The sequence below is a fragment of the Paralichthys olivaceus genome, chromosome 7 (assembly GCF_024713975.1).
Source record: "Paralichthys olivaceus isolate ysfri-2021 chromosome 7, ASM2471397v2, whole genome shotgun sequence".
In the NCBI taxonomy this organism is placed as follows: domain Eukaryota; kingdom Metazoa; phylum Chordata; class Actinopteri; order Pleuronectiformes; family Paralichthyidae; genus Paralichthys; species Paralichthys olivaceus.
This window is the reverse complement of record NC_091099.1, coordinates 23,904,501-23,927,883: the sequence shown is the minus strand read 5'-3', so window position 1 is coordinate 23,927,883 and position 23,383 is coordinate 23,904,501. Positions and strand designations below refer to the sequence as shown.

At 41.2% G+C, this 23,383-nt stretch overlaps 1 protein-coding gene across 1 annotated transcript in view; it reads right to left on the bottom strand.

The window, feature by feature from the left end:
* The window catches only part of cttnbp2 (cortactin binding protein 2), an 84,697-nt gene that overhangs the window by 25,971 nt on the left and 35,343 nt on the right, over positions 1-23,383 (bottom strand). Inside the window, exons 3-7 of the mRNA XM_020079018.2 lie at positions 20,016-20,246; positions 10,286-11,690; positions 6,685-6,972; positions 2,426-2,525; positions 149-302 (exon numbers count right to left, since the gene is read on the bottom strand). Of these exons, the coding sequence (XP_019934577.2) occupies positions 149-302; positions 2,426-2,525; positions 6,685-6,972; positions 10,286-11,690; positions 20,016-20,246 (2,178 nt within the window). The remainder of the gene's footprint in view (positions 1-148; positions 303-2,425; positions 2,526-6,684; positions 6,973-10,285; positions 11,691-20,015; positions 20,247-23,383) is intronic.

Below are 23,383 nucleotides of genomic sequence, written 5' to 3'. Positions count from 1 at the left end.
AACAGATACCTTCTTGAAAATAAATAAATAAATCACACAAAATGTGAGTCACCAACATACTGGAATAATAATATAATGTGTCTCCTGATGTCTATATCACCTGCTGTACTGTACGTGGTAAATGACCTGAATGGCAGAGCAGACTCACCGTGGTGGTACGTGAGCGATCGGCACCAGCACACAGCAGGACCTGGACGCAGATCAGCTGTCCTGCCTCACAGGCCAGAAAGAGGGGGGTCTGTCCCCCCTCTGCCGCCGCCACATCCACAGCAGCTCCTGCAGACAGCAGCGCCTCCACACAGCTGGGGGAAGAAGGCGAGGTTAGCATGTGTACTAAGGTAAAATACACATGAATACAGCTTTTTAGACAATGAATTAATGCATTCATAGCGTAATATATAATAATGGTCGGTTGTTAGGTTAATTATTCATAGAGTTGTATAAATTCTCTAAAAGGCAGACCATTATATTTGCAAAATAAAATGACAAATTGCCCAAAGAAAAGAAAACAGACAATGGACTCAGCAAATCGCAAAAATACAATAAATATATCCAAATTCATACAAGTACCTGTACTCTACATGCCAAGAGATGAGAAATCATGGGCACTGAATACACATACACACACATTAAAGATGCCACCTGTTCAGAAACAAGGAGCGACATCAATCAGCTCCACGAGCAGTGAAGCAGAAACGAATGCAGATCATGTGAGGACAACTGATCATGTCTGAGTCATGACCACCACAGAACCAGTGAACCTCATAAAACTGTGTGTGGGGGTTGTGGGTTGTGGTTGTGTGTGTGTGTGTGTGTGTGTGTGTGTGTGTGTGTGTGTGTGTGTGTGTGTGTGTCGGCATGCCTTTGGATACCCCCCCTCTATAAATAACTGTGATCAGATATTACAACACTGCACATTCCCCAGCTGGTCCTGGGCATCTTGTTGTTTGGCAAGCATGCAAGCACACACACACACACACTCACACACACACGCACGTTAACGCACGCACACATACACACATGCATGCACAAACACCACTGTAGTTGTCAGAACCTCTCTGGCTGAAATTTTGGCCTTCCATCATGATCAATACTATTGATCAGCACTGACTGTGTGTGAATTACAGGGCCAGCAGAAATGAAGGCTGCTAACATTAAGGGCCCAGTGTCTGTGTTGACCTGGGTTTATTTGTGAGGATTCACCTCCTGAAGCTTCACAGTGATGCAGAGCTGCTCTCAACCACACAGTCCCCACTGTGTGTCACAGAGCCACCGGGGCTCAGCTGAAACCAGTGTTGCTACAGCAGCGGGCAGACAAGCTGCCATTGCTTTTGGCACAGAAACCCTGCATGGTTACCGGCATCGGCCCCGCGGTCAAATTTCACACATGGGAGGTTCCAGCTGTGCTCGTCTCATAGCAAAGTTTGTCATGACTCACCAATTGAAAACACAAACTATAACATCAGAACCTCTAACGTGTGCTGACATTGTGATGGTAAGGCCAATGTGACACACAATAATGAGAAAACAGTAACACAGTTCTTAACACTTAACCAAAGGAAACATTGTGCCACAAAGGTTTACTTTTTTAAATAAATTAATTCAATTAATTATTGCAATAATTACCAGTGTCAATTTCTGAATATGCTAATGATGTGATGAAGATTTTATTGGTTTTGTATCATTGTGAATTTAATTTTGGACTCTTGATCAGGCATGAAGCAATCAGTCGAGATCATCGTGGGCTACTTTTCACATACACTGACAATTAAAGAATACTCTACATGAACAACTACTGTGTGCCAGTGTGGCAGCCCTAGTTTAAAGTGCTCTGTTTAGATTTAGGCTAGAGTTGGGGTTGGGACAGTAGAGATTATGGTTTCAAAAAAGACCACGTTTTAGCCGAGATGTCATCCACATCTGCTTCCTTAATGGTTCTTATCATTACTTGACTACCAGCAGTGAAGGTCACATATTGTAAACACTAGTAGTCTGTCCCTGCTATTGCTTTGCATCCTTGTTTCTCATTTATAATATTTTCTAAGAGTCGACAATCTGCTTCCTGTTTACACCGGCACATATATGCACAATTTACATCGATGATCACATGTGTTTTCAGGTGTGTTAGCATAGATATTATGGTCATCATAGATACCGTATCATATTGTACCAAAGCACTAATTTCAATGGAGATGGTTTGTTCTGAAAAAAGTATTAGTATGGACGTAGCTTAAGTCATTAAAAAGGGAAGCATATCCTGATTGACCTGCCGAGAGTGTGTGCGTGTGTATGTGTGACATGCATTTACATGACTTAATTATTTTGGGTGTGAGATTTTAAGACACTGTAGTGTGGGTTGTGTGTGTGTGTGTGTGTGTGTGTGTGTGTGTGTGTGTGTCCGTGCAGTCAGAGGGTAAGAGCTCACCTGCTGTGGCCGTGGGCAGCGGCAAAATGTAAAGATGTGAATCCATTTTCATCCGATAAATCAGCAGGCGATCCCGAAAACAGCAGCAGCTTCACACACTCTGAAAGAGAAACGACAGACGACGAAGTCAGATGATAAAGCAGCGACCTGCTGTTGTTACAACATGAATGAAAACCTGTGACAGAGTCTAAAACCATAGAATCATTCAAACCTGCAGCAACATCTCAGTGTAAATGGCCACAAACGCACACTGAGGAGCACAACAACCAGTTCATCTCATTGCTATGGATACTACGTATAGCTGTTTGTAACAAATATGGTAGTGATGGTTGAACTTTACTCACTTTATTAAAGTTAACTTTTCATGAATTATGTGATAACATATGCTCAAAGTTATTTATTTTATGGAGATCTTCTTTTCCACTCACTTCAGCCACACAAAGGATTTTTGGAATGGGTTTTTCCGTCCAAAATTATGAAGCATACCGGCATATGAAATGAATGGCAACATTTCAGACCCTCTGTGCTTTAAAGCAAGATAAATCAACAATAACTGTCTGAGCCTTCCACTACTACATTTCCCATGAGTCTTGGCCCCAGAGGGGGGTCTTTAATCCTTGTTATAATGACCAAGTTGTTGAAATTTTACTCTCTTTTACTTTTACTACAACTGAAGAGTACCCATTCATTCATCTTAGAATGTGAACAGAGAAGCCCATTCAGATGTAACATGGTTTCAGATCGCAAGATAAAAGAGACCTGAACATGGAAAAGCAGTTTAAGAGGTGACACCAGTGCACAGGTACAATAACAGTTTCACAGATTCTGTGTATGAATACAACACAATAGCCGTACAGCAGCTGAGGCCCATTAGAGAAACAGTGCATCTAGTGTGAGAAGGGGCAGCTTGGTATTCTCTCTTTGATGAGCTAAATACATTACTCTCTGATGATGGGATTCCAATCTTTGAACCGTTTTCACCACAAGAAGTATATGTGCAAACTATCGGATCAGACGAGGCGAGAAACTCGAGCTCAAGGACAGTGAAATATTGATGCAGGAGGAAGTGTGCATGCGTGTGTTTCTTTATGTGTGTCTGTGTGTGTGTGTGTGTGTGTGTGTGTGTGTGTGAACAAACCTATAAGCTTTTACTACAGCTGTCCTTCAGCTGCATTAGTCACGTTCATGGATCAACACTCCTCGACTGACTGTGTTACTAAACATCTCAGCAGGGAAGCATATCCTGATTGACCTGCCGAGAGTGTGTGTGTGCGTGTGTATGTGTGACATGCATTTACATGAATTAATTATTTTGGGTGTGCGATTTTAAGACACTGTAGTGTGGGTTGTGTGTGTGTGTGTGCGCGCTGAACAAGCATGCAGTTGAGATCTGTACTGAGGTGACACAGCCCTGACATGACAGTCCATCTCATCTAATGGCAACCAGCATAATGGGATCACCCGCATCTTGTGCAATTACAGCACATGTAGAGTGTTTGTCAGCACCAGGTCTCTCACTGCATCTCCATAATCTCCAGTTTGGGCACACATAGGAAAATTGCATATTTTGTTAAGGGAAATTGGATAAATATGACCATGGCAGCAAACAGATGTTAAAATAATAGTGTTTCTTCTACTATTCATGTAACAACAGCTTTTATTTTTGGAGCTTATGTAAATAACTATAATGTCTCTCAGTAGATTGCGTACTTTCCCCTTATGGAACCACATTTAAATTAATTGGATTGGAAATATTAGTTTGACTATCATATTTATCAGTACTCTAAACTAAAAGTCAGAGTGACATTACTTTTTTCCATCAAGAACCATGATACTTTGAAATCAACGAAATGTTGCAAAACGCCCTATCACACAATGTGAAAGTGGAAAAAAAAAAAACAATTCTTGGATCAGCACTAAAATTGAATGGGTTCTGCCCTGACTCATACCACATCCTTTCATCAAGTTTCTTGGTCATCTGTCCGGTAGTTTTTGGATAATCCTGCTAATTAACAAACAAACTCAGATGAAAACATAACTTCCCTAGTGGAGGTAAATGCAGCAATTGCGACATGGGCAAAAGTTACTGCATACATGTACTGCACCCTACTAAGCGACTGAAAACTGTTAAAGGTTCAGTGTGCAGAATTTAGTGGCATCTAGTGGTAAAGGTGCATGCTGCAGCTGTATACAACAGCATGTCATAGGTAAGTCAATTAAACTGAAACTAGAATAGAATCAGTCTTCAACAGCAGGAAAATCCTAATCTTTATTTACTTCTTTATATACTATCCAATTGCTTTCTCTGCTCATGTTGTTTTTATTATCTGATATGTGTCCCCTACATCGTCTGAACAAGGCATAAGTTCACGCCATGTTTCCTTTGCCTCATCAGTCTGAACACCTAATGATTTCCTCACGCATACATAGTAGACGCTTAATCTTTGACCGACTGTTCCTCACTGAAGCATAAACTGTGAACGTCAAGCTGCGAGAGGGTTTATTCAACCTGACGAGTGAGCATAAGCATTTTCATTTTTCTCTCACAAAAAGCCAACAAAAGCACAAAACTGTTGTTTCATTTAGCTGCAATGATGATGTCAGGCCACATTTCTGCTGACATCATTAGCTGTGGTGAGAAGAAGCAGGTGGCAGATTCAGTGGAGTTCAAGTTCTCACCACGCAGTTCTTGTATTAGAGAGAGCTGCATTACCTGCAGTTGTAGGTATACGAACTGCAGCTAAATCTATGAGGTCTGTGAGGATGGTAAAAACTTTATGGACACTACACAATGCAGCAACAGATCAGAACACAAAGTTAGAGATAGAGCTCTTTGTTACTATAAGAAGTGCAAAAACTGCTTTGACTTTGCAAGAGTCAGGATATTATTCTCAGTGGAGGTATGAGCTCTCAGAGCACCCTTCTAGTTTATTTACAAGACTATAATTAGTGTATTGTCTTACTGGGTGCAGGTAACTGTGAGTCTGTATAAATAAACACTGCATACCTCAGTTATAAATTATATATCGACTTTAGAATGAATATTATGGTGGTTTATTATGATCCTGTAAAGAATTCATCATGTAATATTTATTCATGCATATCTGGACAATCAATCCTGTAATAAGCCTTTGCATTGAAGTGAATCACCTTCTGTTTGTCAATCGGTTATAATCAATACGAGCCTCTGGGTGTTTCCTTGAGCACTAATCTTTGAAAATCAATTAAGCAGCCCACCACTGACCGAAACCCCAGAGAACCGTTTTTTGTTCCCAGTGGACCAACCTCTGCTTTTGCATGTGTGGGTACGACTGTGTTAAAGATTAAGTGATGGATATTATTCAACTAAAAATTAATCAAATACATTAAACATCAAAAATATATATTTTATTTATGCTTCTGACATGACTCATCTCAGATCCTGTGGGAGCCATGTAATCAATTCAGGACACCTCAAATATTATATTTATATTGTAGGTAACCATGGCAACAATGCTCTTCCCTGAATGCTGATTTAGCAGATACTAACAGACAGCTGATTACTTTAACATTTATAAACATCAGTGGGGTTCATGGCTGAACAGTTGTATTGGAATGCATTGGACTGTTGAGATTAACTGATATATTCAAAAAGCCATGAGTCACATGTTTTAACGATTTGCTTGATGATTTTATAGCATTTCAGTGCTATAACATTCAAATCCCTTTACATCTAGAATTACAATTCAGAAACATGTTCTCTCAGAGCAAAATGTTTTAAAAGTTTATGACGTTTACAGGTTGTCTTTGTGGATTTGTCTCCAGGTACTCCAGCTTTCACTCATTGTCCAAAGACATGCAGATTAGGGTTCGGTTAATTGGAAACTGTAATTTCAGGGTGCTTTTGACTGAACATGACACAGAAAGACAAACTCCTACACCAGCAACAGGATTTGAATTAAAAAACATTTAAAAAACCTATGTGTATCCACTAGTTTTGGTGTAAAAGAGGCATAAGATGGCCTTGGGGTTGACTGGCAAACTATGCAGGCTGTACCCCACCTCTTAAAGGATAAGCGTATAGATAATATCACACACTCCCAAAAAATTGAGTTTATCTTGTAAATTGTAAATGCTACCTTTTAAATCCTGGAGAGTAAACTTTACCCAGGCCTCTACATGACCTCAGTGTCTTCAGAGGTACAGTAGCTTAAGACAATGAACCCGCAGCAACATCTCGTCTGTGTCTGATCAAAGCTGATGAATTAAAGGCCAGTTACCTGTGTGTCCGTTCTGAGCAGCAGCAAACAAGGCAGAGGTTTGGTTGTGGTTGTGGTAGAGTTGGTGGTCTTGGTCAGGAGGATCGGGGTTGTTCTCTATGGCGGTGGTAGAGGTGATGTTGGTGGAGGTGGTAGTGGTATTGGTGGTGGTCGGGTCTGGTTGGTTAAGCAGCATTGACAATAAAGTGACATTTCCCTGGGAAGCAGCTTGGAGGAGCAGGGGGTGCCCGCCGTCCAGGGCAGCAGGCCCACCGCCACTTAAAGAGGAGACTACGGAGGGACACCAGCCTGCAGGGGGGAAGGAGGAGCAGGAGCAGCACAGGTTAAACTAGGAGGAGGAGGAGGAGGAGCAGGAGGAAGAGGAAGTGACTAGAAGTGCTGAGCGTGGAAGAGTAAAGGTTAAAAAAAAAAAAGGTGGACAGTTGGAAGGGAAGGAGAACACACTTCAGATCCATTCATACAGTCTCTTTTGTCTGAACAGCAGGTGAGAACAAGGTGTTAAGAGTTGAATCATAAACATCATTGGTTCTATTAACCTCAGAGGACACACGCCTGCTAACGGCCGAGTGAGTTCAAGCTCATGCTGTGCAACAAAATAAAATCCTCATGTCTGTTTTTGTTTCTTTACTCTAGTAGAGGTTAAGTTTCAACGATGCCAAATATGTTAGACTGAATAAGAGGAAAAAGATTTCTTCAGTATTCTTATCTGATGAACTGGTTCAGACATTAAAAATAAAGATTCTATGGTTTGCATTATCAAAACTCTTAAACTCCTCCGATCTGCACATCTAAGATTTGGACAAACGGTATAATCTAATCGACTTGTCCTCCTTGTGGGATTTTATTTCATGTATTCATTTGTTTTAATTATTCTGGTTTTCTCTGCTTAAAGTTAAAAGGAAATTGACGAAATGTGAGTAACTGAAAATACAAGAATATAATATTTAACTCCACAGATAGAGGAAGCATTAATATATTTTACTTAAGTAAAATACCACACTGAAAAAATACTCCTTGTTTCTACATGTTTTTCCTCAAGAATTCAAATAATAATTATGACAGACAGACACTGATTATAACATTCCCACCCACTACATAGCGTGGATGTAATGAGTGAGATGTGAACTTTCTTAGTATGTTACATTAAAACCTTTTCTCACATACATTGCTGCCTGTGGTACCGATCATATCTGTAATCTTTTAAACTTTAGAATTGTTTGTTTTTTTGTTTTTTTAAACTTGAATTCAAGGCTTTTCCGGGTGTTGCTCATGATGCAGGAAGTATCTGATAAAATGACTGGAAATAAATCCACATGCTGAAGCCTGGACAAGAGATTCATCACATTATTAACCAGAGGATTGATCACATTCATCTTTCACATACAAACATTATTCACACTGTGTGGACGAACACACACATTAATATAAAGCATTATTCGCATTACGGAAGAATAACAAACACATAAAAAGATGAAGTGAAGAAAAAAAGATTAATCACTAAACCCAATAACATTAGCAAAACTATTAAACCCACAGTTCAAGCTCTACTGAAAGGCATCATGCTAAATGAGTTGCTATTAACCATGGATTCATCTTGTTCTAAACTATGGAAGATCAAAATTTGTAAGAGAATCTAAGTGCACACAATTGTCTCATGGACTGAATAAAAGAGATACAGTAGAACAGAGAGTAAAGAAGTCGTGCAGCAGGAAGCTCCTATGGTTGCCCCACCACCGCCCACTCAGACAAAGTGGAATTGGAAAAAGTGCAAGGGCTACAAAACTTTTTTGACTGCTGACACGTGAGACTGTGGCCTGGCTTGTAATTGTGATAAATACATCTGGGAAGCAGCAGAATTTCCCCAAAGTGCTTCAGATTTGTACTTTATCAGATTTAAAAGTGGGAGAGATGCTGCAATCGAATGCAATGAAATTCAGAGGGTTTGCAACACTGGTGTTTTCACATTTTTGTCCTTAGGATCAGTGGGCAGGAATCAAGATCTCATTATTTTAGTCCAACAGCGACTTACATCTGATCTGGAGTTTAGTTCAATTTGGCAAACTTAGCTATAAAAACAGATCGTCAAATCAGGACACATCTGCATGTACACAACAGGAATTTCTTAAGGGCAAATATATTTTACACATTTCACAGGTAAGTTTAAGGATAATTCCAGTTTATTACAATTTGTTTTTTAAGTTGCTCCATTATTTCTTTCAGATAATATGACTGTTAACACAACATAGAAAAAAAAATAAAAATAAAAGGTCAGACTGGGCAAAACAAAGCTGAAACATTAGCTGTCAGGCAAAAGCCAACGGTTGGGCAATTTATTTGGGGTAATGCTGACAGTGAGCACATCTGAAATGACATGAAATAAGGTAATAACCTCTCATCCCACAGGAAACCTGTGGGCACAAAACTACACTAAGTAAAATATACAAATATAATATACATTTGAATATTATAAGTACTTTTTTTCAGGGACCTGTACTTTACTTGAGTATTTAATTTACCGAAGACTTTTTACTTCCTACATTTTAACACAAATATCTGTACTTTCTTTTCTTCAAAACAGGCTCATTACATTCGATTTAATGCATTTGAAGGGAATTATCCATTTTTATAACTAAGCATATTTTGCTGCTTTTAACAAAAGTATCTGTACTTCCAGTTGAGTAATGATCATGTGTACTTCTGCAAACTGTGACTGTGATGGATATTTACAATTAATTGATGACTGACTGATGTCACCTTCTCCCTGATTTCAACTTTCTTAAATGTTTTTGAAAATAATGAGCAGCTATTTTAACTGAGATCATTAATGGCCCAGACTCTCAAAATAATACCAAAGTTGTAATAAACTGGCATTATTCTGTAATTATACTACACAGTCCAACCAAGCAAAACACTGCGAGCACATGACAAGGTAAAAATATTAATGCTAACATTTATATAAAAATGACTCAATCACATACAGATTTGTGGTGTTGATGAGACAGGAAGCAGATTGGACAGACACTTAGTGAGACAGGTGAATAGAAGCTAAAACAGGGAGCGTGCAGGAAGTGGAAGAGAGGACATGGCATGCTACTGGAAGATGGTAAAGGGCGAGGGAAGGAGAAAGCAGCCTCTGGCATCAGCTTCAGAGAAGACAGGGGTTACTGGTATGTATCCTACAGACCCATCAGAGCGTACGTGTGGGGAAAAGTATGGTTTGCCTCAATTCACCCTGACATGCTCCTTCTGCTGCGACATATCACATATGTTACGACATGTTGTCAATGTCCGCTGCTGATACTGACAACCTACACAGCTAACGTGACAACATGGGAGACGAAGGTTGCCCAGAGGGAGGACATATTAAGGGCAGAGAAAGAGAGATGAGTAGAGAGAGAGAATGCAGCGGGAGACATCGGATCTTGTGTAAACCGATTTGACCCATGTGCTATTCTGCATTGCATTCCTGTGGGTAGACCACTTTCCCTGTGACCTGATCACTATGCTAGGCTAAGCTAGGCTAGTGCTGTGGAAAGACAGTCATAGAGAAGAGGCAGTGGGGAGATCTGGAGGGAGAGGGAGCATAGAGGAGCCCCTTTACCTGATGCTGTTGCCAGTGGGCTGCCTGCTGAGGCACGGGGGCTACGGGAGGATGGAGCACTAATGGAGGAGGAGGTGGAAGGGGGGTTTATGGAAGAGGGGCTACTGACAGTGGTGGCAGGACTGATGACGGGGGGGCACTCTGCACATGCTGCTGCCGGCTGCCGCTGAGGGCTCCGGCCAGGCCCGGGGGAGGGGGAGGGGCAGGCACCCACCTGAGAGGCCGTCAGGGCTGGGACCAGGTCCAGGGCGGGTTTGGGCGGCAGCTGGGGCGTGGCCGGTTTTAACCCAGCCCCAGGGGAGCGGCTGCTGTCTCCCACCACCTTGATGGGTGGATGGGGAGGAGAGGGGGTCTGGGAGAGCCCTGGCTTTTTGGGAGGTATAGGGGGAGGGTTTCCTCGGTCGATCCTGGCCACTGTTGGCGACTTGAGGCCGATAGGGTGGCTCAGGCGACCGGGAAAAGGACCTCCCTCTGAGGCAGAGTGGGGCAGGCCTGGACGCAGGGGTCCAGAACCTCCTGCTGGAGGGCTGGTGAAGCGTGAGAGAACCTGTGTGACTGTATGACGGGCTTGCTGCTTGGCGGCAAAGTTGTCACGGTTGGTGGGGGAGAGGTCACGGGCTGGAGGACTCTGGGATGCCGTGCCGTTTTGGTCCTGTTCTTGGAACTTGTAGCGGGCCGCCTGGACACGGGGACTGACCCCGCTGGGTAAGCCATGGGGGGCTTGGCCCTCTGAGCCGTTCTCTGTTTGTGCCAGTCCTCCTGAGCTGCTGTGGACGATTCCCCGGCCAGATGTCTTTGGCAGGCTCAGGCCCACATAGTTGGCAGGGGTTGGTTTGACGGGTATAGTGAGGGGGGTCTTCTTTGGACCCTCAACCTCAGTGGGGGGCAGGTCCGTTTGGCAAGATGCTGTTCGAGAGCTGATGGGCTCTGTGGCTACGGAAACAGACATCAGAGCTTTAGGTTTGGGTGGTGGGCTGGTGGCAGCAGCAGGTTGGGCCACAGCAGCATCCTTCCCTTTGCCCCGTTCAGTCCTGAGCTGCTCCACCTCCTGCCGCAGGTTCTGGCTCTCTGTCTCCTCGCGGCCCAGCCTGGCACGCAGCTGTTCCCGCTCTGTGTCGAACTCTGACAGCTGTTTCTCCATCTTGGCTTCCATCTGTTGGCTATGCTGCCTCTCGGTGCTCAGCTCCTCCTGCAGCCGGCCAGAGGTGCGACTCTCCTCGTCCAGGCGAGCTTGGAGCTCGTCAAAGCGCTGCGACTCCTCGACCACCCGGGTGGCAAGCTGCTTGCACTCTCGCACTAGCATCATGACAATGTGTTTGTTCTTCTCACGTTCATCCTTTAGCTGCGCCGTCAGCTTACGGTGTTCCTGCTCCAGACTCTGAAGCTGCAGTTTCTCCATTTCCAGCTGGAAGAAGAAACAAACACACAATCAGAGAACAATAGCACTGATTAGCACTGAAAATAGCAACACTCTACAAATACACAGACAATGGGAAATACCAGGTACATCGTAACATGGGTTTGGGTTATCTGAGTTGGGCTTGGTTGATCTACAAAAACAAACTAGTGCTGAAATTATTAGTCAGATATTCAATAACAAAAAGTTCAAGGTTTTCATAATCACTTTTTGTTGAATTCATTTACAGGAAAAAAATCTCAAACACTTGAATCACTTGAGTGAATTGTATTTTCTTTAAAAAATATATTGTTATAGTGGAACATCCTTTGATCAAAGCTAACAGTTACAACATGACAGAAAATCATTGTCGTTTTTTTCTTTTCTAATATTAAGAAAAAGATTCTCACACCAAACCACAACCTGTTACTGATTGAAAAAAGTACAAATAGAAATATATATACAAAGAGTTAGAAATCTTTGCAGGCCAGGCTGTACATTCAGACATTTTAGAAGACACCAGATCAGGGTCATTAAGTACAAAACACCACCCAATAGAAAAGGAAACCCAGCTGACGTCTCTGACTTGCTACAGTTTAAACATTGATTTGTTTGAAACTATGCCAATATAACAACACTGAGCATCACATATTAATTGAGTAGTTTTCTTAAATTAGTTCAATCTTTCTTCAGAGAAGTGCACGCATTTGTATGAAAAGACCCCAAATGATCACTGTAAGCGGACTTAGGTGAGCTATGCATGGCTCCCTGGGTGTCTGCACCGGAGTTGGTGGCTAAAAACAGATATCTACTATTGTTGGTGACTCTAATACTCATGTTGACAATAATAATTATAGCCTAAGTGTTGCATTAATTTCAGTATTAGACTCAATTGGTTTCAGCCAGTGTGTACACCAACCTACTCACTGTTGTAAGCACACACTTGACCTTGTAATATCATACGGTGTCAAAATTGAACATCTAATAGTACTTCCACATAATCCAATTCTATCAGACCATAAATAAATAACCTTTGTTTTCTCATTATCAGACTATATGCCATAAATGAAAAACTCATTTTCTAGATGTCTACCCAATAGTGCTGTAGCTAAATTTAAGGAAATAATTCCAATTAGATTTAACCCCATAAACCCCATATTACCCCATAAAACCCTAGTTTCACTGAGATCGACCATCTTGTTGATAGCTCTGTAAACTCATTACAATTAACATTAGAGTCTATAATTCCTCTAAAAATGAAGCATGTAAAACATAGTAAATTAGCTCCCTGGTATAATTCCAACACACATGAATTAAAACAAGCGTCAAGAAAGCTAGAAAGGAAGTGGTGCTCCAACAACTGTGTTGAGAATCACAGAGCCTGGAAAGATAGTGTTAAAGTATATAAGAAGACCCTCCACAAAGCAAGAGCTGCTTACTACTCTACATTAATAGAAGAAAATGGAAACAACCCCAGGTTTCTGTTCAGCACTGTAGTCATTGTGACAGAGTCACACCACTACCCAACCCAGTATTCTTCCTTACTTGAAAAGCAATATCTTTATGACCTTCTTTAATGACAAAATTCTAATAAGAAATAAAATCTACAATCTCCTGCCCTCAGTTGACACTAATACACCATCAAGCACAGAAATCTCAGAAACAGCTGAGAATCCTTCCAATTACTTAAACAGCTTCTCTCTGATCACCCTTGATCAGCTGACCACAGCAATCTCATCTTCTAAACCCACAATCTGTATCTTAGATCCCATTCTTACAAAATTACTTAAAGAAATTCTGCCCCTAATTAATATTACTTTACTGAATATAATCAATCTATCGTTATCATCAGGATATGTACCACATTCCTTTAAGATAATCAAACCCCTTCTAAAAAAACACACCCTGGACCTGGAGGTTTTAGCCAACTACAGACCATTATCCAACCTCCACTTCCTGTCTAAAATCCTCGAGAAGGTTGTAGCCAATCAGCTGTGTGAGTTCCTCCAGGAAAGTAATGTATATGAAGACTTTCAGTCAGGGTTTAGAGCTCATCACAGCAGACAGCCTTGGTAAAAGTCACTAATGATCTTCTAATAACTTCATATAAAGGGTTTGTGTCTGTCCTCGTCCTGTTAGACCTTAGTGCAGCATTCAACACTATTGATTATCACATTTTATTACAGAGATTAGAACAGTTAATTGGTAACTTCTTTGGTTAACTTTTCAGCTCTATTCCAGTTTGTGCAAATTAATGATGAGCCATCTGTACACACCAAAGTTAACCACAGTGTTCCATAGGGTTCTGTGCTAGGCCCAATTTTATTCTCATTATATATGCTTCCACTGAGAAACATTATCAGCACACACTGTAAATTTCCACTGCTATGTGGATGACAACCAGTTATACTTATCAAGCATGTCTCAAGGACATAAAAACCTGGCCCATAATTTTCTCTTATTATACTCAGATAAAACAGAGGTTCTAATACTTGGCCCTAAACACTGTAGAGATACATTATGTAATGATACAGCCATTCTAGATGACATTGCCCTTGCTTCCAATGAAACAATCATTAATTTGGGAGTTATCTTTGATCCTGATTTGTCTTTTGACTCTCACTTAAACAAATTTCTAGGACCACCTTCTTTCACTTAAGTAACATCTCAAAAATCAGACATGGCTTTTCTCAAAAACATGCAGAAAGAATGTCAAAAGTTATTCCTGGATCTGCCTTGTGATCCTGATCTGCACCAAAATTTGATGGGTTCTTCCCTGAGCATGACCACATCCTTCCACCAAGTTTTGTGAAAATGCATCCAATTATTTATGTGACATGCTGCAATCAAACAGACAATCAAACACAGAGATGAAAACATCACCTTCATGGCAGTTCCAGAAGTTCCAAAAACCTCATGTCAAACATCCAATATCTCTTACAAGGAATATTTCACACATATCGTTTGCTACCCTCACACCACCTGTCCCCCCAGCAGCCCCATCTGTGACGTAGTGCAAATCTTCATCCTGAAAACATCATCCATCACCTGAACAATAGAGAAAATGTTGGATATAAACATTGCATTTTAATTTTGACTGCAGAAACTGCTTGTATTCTTCAGCCAAGTAATCTAAATCGGAGTCCTTTGTTAGTCACGAAGCTAAAACAAACTAGAATGAATTTCTCAAGGAAAGAATACACAAATGAGCCAGACAACACAGCAGATTAAAAGAGACAGGAGAGTTAAAAGGATAAAGTGACATTTTCACAAATAGACAATAGTTTATTAATCCATGGGGTGGCTTTGGTAGTCAAATTTATCTATTCAAAGAGACACAGCGTGTCTACATACGGTTGAATTTCGATGACTTGCCAAAGCCCTGGCTTCTATATCTGGGGCACTGCTGCTATTGTTGGCTCAGACCTGGCTTCACAGAGGGTAACAGGGCTTAACCGGGGGGCTCCGCACCCAATTGCAAAGACCCCATTGCTCTGACAAGCCTCAAAACGAGACCCCCCCCCCACTCCATCGTTCCCTTCTGTCCTCCTCTGCCCCTCTACCTCCCGTGTTGTAAACCATAAGGGAGCACATGTCACCACCAGCTGATGCTGAGGAGGAGTGAGGGTTTTAAAGTGAGAGGGAGTGCTGAGGGAACGCCAGTTGTTACTCAAAAGGAGGTGCTACGACTAGCTGCTAATTGGGTGAGGATTATGTCTGTTGTAAGGCAGCCTAATGCCGCCGAAGAACAGATTTAGTGATGCTGTAAAGGTGCTGACACAATGAGCAGTGCTTTATAAATTGCATACAGCAATTACATACAGATGCCGCCACCACCACTGATGATACTATGACAGAAATGCAAAGCTGGAAAAGCTTTTGAAAATCTTTCAACTACTAAGGCCCTGTTCAGACCTGGTATTAACATCCATCCCACGGTGTGATGATGAGTGTACAGCTCTGAGTTTGTCTGTTCACAGCTGGTATTAAAATGGGTCCTGACTGTGGCTCCTGTGGCCACTTGTGATCAGATCTGCCCGCTCGTTATGCAAATAACTGTTTGTGTTTTATGACTAAATAATACTATACCCAGTGTGAGTCTAGTGTGTGTGCGTGCGTGTGTGTGTGTGTGTAAGCACGAGTAAGCAAGCAAGAGAGAAAGAAAAAACAAGAGGGGCAAAGGTACAATAAGTAACTTCGGCCAATAGGGTCTTGTTATCAAAACAATAAGAAAAGTCCCAGTTTGATGATGTCATAGAGCCATGTAGGGTCATGGGAGTTATTGTCTTCACCATCATTGCTGATGACGTGACTCAGGTGCTAATCATGTTCACTGATGAGGTAACGCAGTTTTTATCATGTTACCCAACAAACAACAGTAAATATTTATTATCCATTACAAGAGAAACAGCCGACTGGCTAACTTGGTAACTGGCTAGGAGTGTTTTTCCTTTGTCACACATTTGCCTTGGAGTTATAAAAGAGAAGGACAAAGGCACAGGTAAAGAGGACATGAAACTATTAAAAGAGGACTAAAGTGAAATATCTTGTTACCTTGGATACAATTGGGAAGTTCTCTGGGTTTGAACACTGCTAATGTAAGTACACAAGTCGACAAAATATATAACATGGGTCTAGTCATTTTCAGAAATCTTTCTTGTTACATTTAATACCCTTATGGCTCTTTCTATTGGTCTGAATGTAGTTAGGATATAGTTGATAATATTGTCCTCGTTTGATGGGTTAATACAACATAATGACATGGTTAACCTTCTTAACTGACTGTGCAATGATGGCCGACAGCACAGTGTGTAAAGTCATCCTCATAGACAGACTGTGTGACCAACTGAATGAGATTAAACTGCAAGTCATTTTTGTGATTTTGAGATTACGCAGAGTCATCTTAGGTCACTGAGAGATCCCCCATTGCTTAATGAAATATTTAATGAAGATTATAAGTAGAATCTTTCTTCAAAAAGAGTCTATCCTTACACCTGAAAGCTGCAGCAATTGCGGCACAATAAAGCAGCCGATTGTGGAGAACTGGGGATGAGAGAAGGAGGAAACAGGGGAGGCGGCCTGAGTACTATTTTAAGAAAGGGGAATTTCAGCACCAGTGTTCGTGACCTTGCTTCCAAATCCAAACTCACATCACAACATCAACAATACTTTGACAGACTGTTTACCCACAAAACTGCCAGTGTATCTTTTGCTGTGACTGGGCTGGGGGCTCCCTACCTATTCATGACTGGTTTGAAGAGGACGTGATGAAGAGTGGGAGTTGTCTTCATCTCCAGCGTAAACCGATTCAGTGTGTGTTACGTACAGATGCCTGCCTGCTTTCAGCTTGCCTAAGACCTCATGGATAATTCAACAGCTTACTCACCAGTGGATGACAAGAGTGGAAACGGATGGAGGGGGATAAAGATAGCACCGACAATCCCAGTGAAATTCACTCTACCCAGCAACCAGAAGATCCCTCTAGATACATTGAGCCTGAGTCTTTCAGCAGTGTTGCTTTGTCATTGGTCACTGTAATGATTCATCCTGGGCTGATGACTTCATACCCTGCTGCTGACATGCCACCAGGTGACATGTTGATTTATTTTGGACTTAAGAGGGTAAACTGTGTTTTGTGCATAGCTGTTTCTAGGTCGTTGTTGGGAGAGGAAATGACCAAGTTTCCTTTAGAGTTTTCAGGTCAAATCTGGGTTTTAACCACACCAAACATCGGTGCAAGGACGACAGATTGTGCAATACCTTCATTGTTGTGATATATCAGCCTGAATTTTAAAAAGTGCCAAAACCAGCAGACAAACAGCACCAGTGGAGCCCATCCTTAAACCACACCGGTGTCACTCCAGGAATCAACTATTAAGAGATGGAAACATAACACTAGACAGGAAAGGTAATACTGAAATACTGTGATATTGCTTTTAATTCATGTCGCCCATCCCTAACTAGTTCTACCTACTTCTCTCACATCAAAATTCAGTATATAACACTGATGTGTTTTGCACATATGCTAAAGTCAGAACATTTTGTTAAAATTAAAGACCAATACTAAGGTAACTAAAATGTTGTGGTACCAGTGCCCTGCTCTGCAGTGAGAACTAGAAATGAAAACTGCACATTTACATTTTATTGATGGAAGCAAAGACACATTCAGCCTCACATTTTTTTCCAACCAGCTTTCCTGTCAAAACAGCCCTTCATTATTCCCAACTCCTCATCGCTGTGTTTGAATGTGTGTGTTCCAAGTATTACTCATGTTGTGGGGACCCAAATCTATTTACACAGCCACATTATTATTAAGTCCACATAACATAAACCATTAAATTTTTAAGGCAAGGACAGGTTTTAACATAAGATTGGTGTAAAATAAGTAGTTACTATGGATACATTTAGAGTATTCTGTAAGACGTGTGTGTGTTTATAAAGCTTCCATTAGAATAAATAACTTCATAATGTCTGTGCTATTATAGAGTTCAGGTACAGGACACATACACACTCAATTAAACTGTATTTTCTTTATTACTCATACATTCATTCTGGCATTCTCATATCCAAACACTTTCACACAGAGGAGGAGAGGGAGAAAATGGGACAAAGCCATCGCAGACATCTGGCTGCTCAGTTCATCACAGCCACACAATCCTAAAGAGACCTGGGACACACACATCTATCTTAGTGAGGACACTCATTGGCATAATGCATTCTCTAGCCCCTCACCCTAACCATCAAACCTAAATGCCTAAACCTACCCCTTTCCCAAACCCTAACCTAATTCCAACCCTAAAACCAAGTCTTTACCCTCAAACAGCCCATTAAAAGTGGGTCAGAAAGTGAGGAACAGCCAAAATGTCCTCACTTTCCAAAAATATCCTCACTGTATAGTTGTAATCTCAAACGAGTCCTCACAAAGATATCTGTACAAGATACCCACACACAGTCAACCATCAAAAAACAGAAATAACTAGAAATTGAGTTCACAGAAAAGCAACATACCCACACTGCCATTCCTATTCCCCACAGTCATAGAATACTTGAAAGACACCACACAAAAAATCTGTAGATAATTTCGGTCACAAAGATTTGTGTGTAAATAAACATTCTGGTCAAAGAGGAAATGACGCATTCACAGGCCATGTCCAACTTTGATTTAACTTCACTTCATCTGACTCCTGCCACACAGCAGGTACACTGAACTGATAGAATACACAAGGTAATAAATGCTGCAGTTTGTAAATGTAAATCATTATTGACCTTGGTGCTGTAGAGTAGACTTTATCTGCTACTTAAGGGATTCCCATTAAAGTTAGAAGAGACAACCATGGTCCATAGAGGATTAATCCTAATTATTCGGATCCCCTCATGTTTCCCTCTAGCGCCACCAGCTGGTCAACATTTATATTTAGTTAAAGGCAGGATACTTTAAAAACTACTGACTGAATTCCTGTCATCCTCAGCTGCACTTAATTCTGAGAGCAATGAAACACTGTGTGATTAAATGGAGATAGGCAAACCGTGTTTTCAGAAGTAGTCAAGCACAAGATCTTTGTAAGAAGTGTGAAGGTAAAGTAATAACCCACTGACACTCCTAACATCTGGCTTTTGTCTGCAGTATGAATGGATTGAATCAACATTCACACCTCATTCAAATTATTCAGCAGTAGACAGGTTTTTATCGGCTCCGCCTCCGATCAGCAGTCATTGAACTTTGGAGCATTGGAACATAAGTACCATAAACATTTATAATTCCTGGGAACAAGAGGTGAGGTGAGGTGAGAGAGCTTCCCAGTTTTTGGGATGTTGTGAAGTCAAACATAACACACGGGGGAAAAACAAGAAAGACAAACTCAGGAGGTGTATCCTTGTTTTAAAAACCTGCCTATATATGCACATTTTAGTGTAAAGGAGTAATAACATATTGTGTGTCAATGAAAAATACATTTTACAATAATTGGCACTCCATTACCTGTCTTCATAACATATGACTGCAAAGTGATGTAGTAAATAAGTGTGGAGTTTAGTTGATAAGTGGTAGATTGTATTTTGCCCAAATGTTTCTTCTTGAACACATTTTGCTATGCTGCTGATCTGTGTGCAAGAAATTCCATACAAGGATTGTTCCATTCCACAAAAACGTACAGTTAAAACAAATCCTGAACTGGTTAAGATAATAATTATCACAATATCAGACAATCTCACAACATTCAGCTCCAAACGTTCAATATATATATTCCATAGCACCAAAAGCTTGGGACATTTAAGTTTCCATTTCAGAGTCAGAGGTTAGCCCACTAACAGAAACCCTCCTCTCTGGCGTCTTACCCTCTTTTGGCGGCTCTCAGCGGCGGCCAGCTGGGCGGACATACGCTCCTGCATCTTCCTGCAGTGTGCCATGACAGCCTCCAGGACAGAGATGGGGCTGGAGCCCAGGGGCCGTCGTTCTGTGGCTCCCCCGGGGACCCCACATTCAAAGTCCCGCTGTAGTGCCAGGAAGGGGTCGGTCAGGCTGTAGTGGCCGTATCGCTCCTGGAGAAACACCTCCTTTCTCTGAGCCTAGAAGAAGAAGAAAAGAAGAAAACATGATTCACCTGTTCAGTATGTGACTAAAAGTTATTTCGACTCCGTCCTGACCATATTTAGATCAGGAATCTTAAAATGTGTATCACCACATTAAACTAGAATGTACAAATAATAACTGTTTTGAGACATGAAATCACGTGGTTTTGTTCTCAGCACACTGGTGTCAGCCCTTATCATTGAAAACTCTCAAAATCTCAAGTTTGCACCTACATGTATGGCTCCTCATTTTCATCAAGAGATGATCCTGAGCTTTAACAAGGGAGCAGACAGGAAAAACTGTCCAGAGCCTCTGATTCAGACTTCTTTCTCACATACCGCCCCTGCAGGTCCTTTCAGGAGAAAGTCCAGATTTCAGTGTCTGTCTGAAAGAGTTGATGTATGTTTCAAAAATATAGTCATGTTTCATATTGTGCTAATAACCTATATGGATGTTTCTGCATTAATACGTTACAGTGTAATTTTAGTAATTTAGTGAAATCGAGTGGTGAAGGTGAATGTTGCAGCCGAACACCCCTCACCTCACCCTCCCCTTCCAAACTTGAAAGAGAACCTGTGGTAGCCTTCAGTTGTCGTAAAAAATCAAAAGATGTTTAGTTTGTCCAGTCTGGACTAATGTAAAAAACATGGCGGCCTCAATAGAGATATGATGTAAATATGAAGTATTTCAATATAAAGGGCCCATTCTAGGGGAAAGAAAACAACAATTAATACAATTTAGATGAAACACACTTGTGAAAACATCAGTAAGATCATTTTGTATTCAATTTCTGCCAATAGATCCCTTATTATATAATATCCCCATTATCATGGAAACATTTGTTACACAAGATTTCCTTTTTTCTCTTTATGTTCTTGCAGCGTGTCCTTCACAGAGCGCTTCATGTCCTAAACGCCCTCAGTTAGCATGACCTCTGACATCAAACAGCAGATAATCAGAGAGCACGCACTTATTTATGGTTATAATGAGGCTTTGAGCGTGACACCACTCCACTTTTGAGCTCAAGCAGATTCAGCACCCAGCTCCTCCCACACCCTGAGGACCCCACTCCCTCCACCGTCCTGTGGTTCAGGAGGAGGTTCAGTCCATCAAGCCATGCTACGGCCCCCCGCACACCCCCACCCCACCACTGACCACTGTGAGCTTGCCTGCCTGACTCCCAACCACTCAGCACCGCAACAGGCCCCGCCGCTCTCCGATTACACAGATGAGATGGAGATGGGAGATAGAGTCCTCCGAGCGCGTTGGAGGTGAGAGCAGGAGGCCTGCGGTGTCATTCCAGCATAATATTAAACTGAGCGATCACAGCCAGAACACGTATCATGGGTTCATTCAAGGCCTAAACTGAGCCCCTGCCAAATACTTAAAAAAATATTTTGTGGAGGATTTAACTAGACCAGCCTCAACTGACATCCACCACGACGGAGAAATTCTTCAACTACACAGCTGCTACTTCTAATGTATACCATTCATCTTCCAGCTCTGACTTCCAACAGAATGTAAACAGAATGATGTTCAGCAGCTGCTCTCTGAACAGTATGTGAACGCTGCCTGAAGATTATGGTAAATGTATGATTTGAAAGCTCAGAAAACCTGCCTGGAACTTTTGGAAACATCCATCCCAACATTAAATAAAAGAAATTAATAAACCTCTGAACATTTTATCTTTCCTCTTATTCCTTTGAGTTGTAAAAAGACATCAGCACATTCTCATGTATTAAGAGGGGCAGGTACATGGGCTGGGACCAGGGGGGCACAGGACCCAAATCTGATTGGCCCCTGAAGTGTTCCAGTAATGTCAGCAGTCTCTTTAGAAAAACACATTTTCTTACAATAGAACAATATGACAAATTGTTAAGAATTGTATTTTCTGAAGTTTACATAATGTTCTTGAACATACAAGCTGAACTGAAATGTCATTGGTTGAATGTTTACTTGCATTCTTATTCATTCTTTCATTCTCTGGCATAAAATGCTCTTCCTGGGGATTATATATTGAGTAAAGTGTGTAAAAAATAAATACTTCCACATACTCCATTATACAGCAAAGAGTACAGATACATCAACAATGTTGCAGGCCTGTATTTACACCCTTCTTCTTGAATTGGAAGAGGCTTATTATTCAAGCCTCTTCCAAGCTAATTTTGTTTACCCTTATCTAATATCATACTAAATGAGAGGGATTCAAACCCCTACTACCTCCCACTTTTAATATCCCAGCCAGGTTTCAAGACAGGTGCTCATTCCAAATAGCAAGATGAGTCTGTGAACGATCCCGTAAACGATTGAATATGATGAAGCTCCTGCAGATAAAGTCCAGTGTTACCCAAACTGCTGCAGTTGGCATCGCTCGGTCCTGAGTAGAGTTACGGAAACATTATCCCTCTCAAACATGCTCTTAACCATTCTGACCACAACCCGATGACCACCTATCCAATGGTCAAATAATACCCAACCAAACCCCCACTTGGCAGCATTGCAGCAGCTGCATGGACACCAAACCTTCGAACCATTAGTGGTGGTGAGAGAGTGTCATAACTCAGGGAGGGAAAGAAAACAGCAGAAAACCTCCAGACACAAAGTCCACACAAGCAGAAATGTAGAGTTAAGGCCTATTAGAGGGAGAGGAGGAGGATTTCTGTGGCAGAATCATGCTGTGTTAAATTAGTTTCCTTAAGTGCAGGAAACACTTCACTTATATGATAACATAAATAATCAACACTAATCTTCACATCTAAGCAGGTTTTCAGATCTCAAAATCATTACAAGTTCACTCTTTGTTCAAGGCTGAATACTTGTTAAGGGCTGCACCTATTGATTATTTGTTTATCGATTAATCTAATGCTTATTTTTTGGATTAATCAATTTATCAAAAAATTAATTAAAAAAAACCTCTCTAAAACAAAGTATACACTGCAAGATATTATTCACAACAAAATATAGCCCAGTCTGAATTGCTAATCTGCTTTATAGTCCCTTACAAAACCTCTCCGAAAGAAAATAAGTGCAAGAGCTTGTTCCGTTCATATAAAAGGAATATATCAATCTACATTAAGCTGTCTAACAACAAAATATTTGACAACCAAAGTAAAAATCTTTCTGGAGAATTATC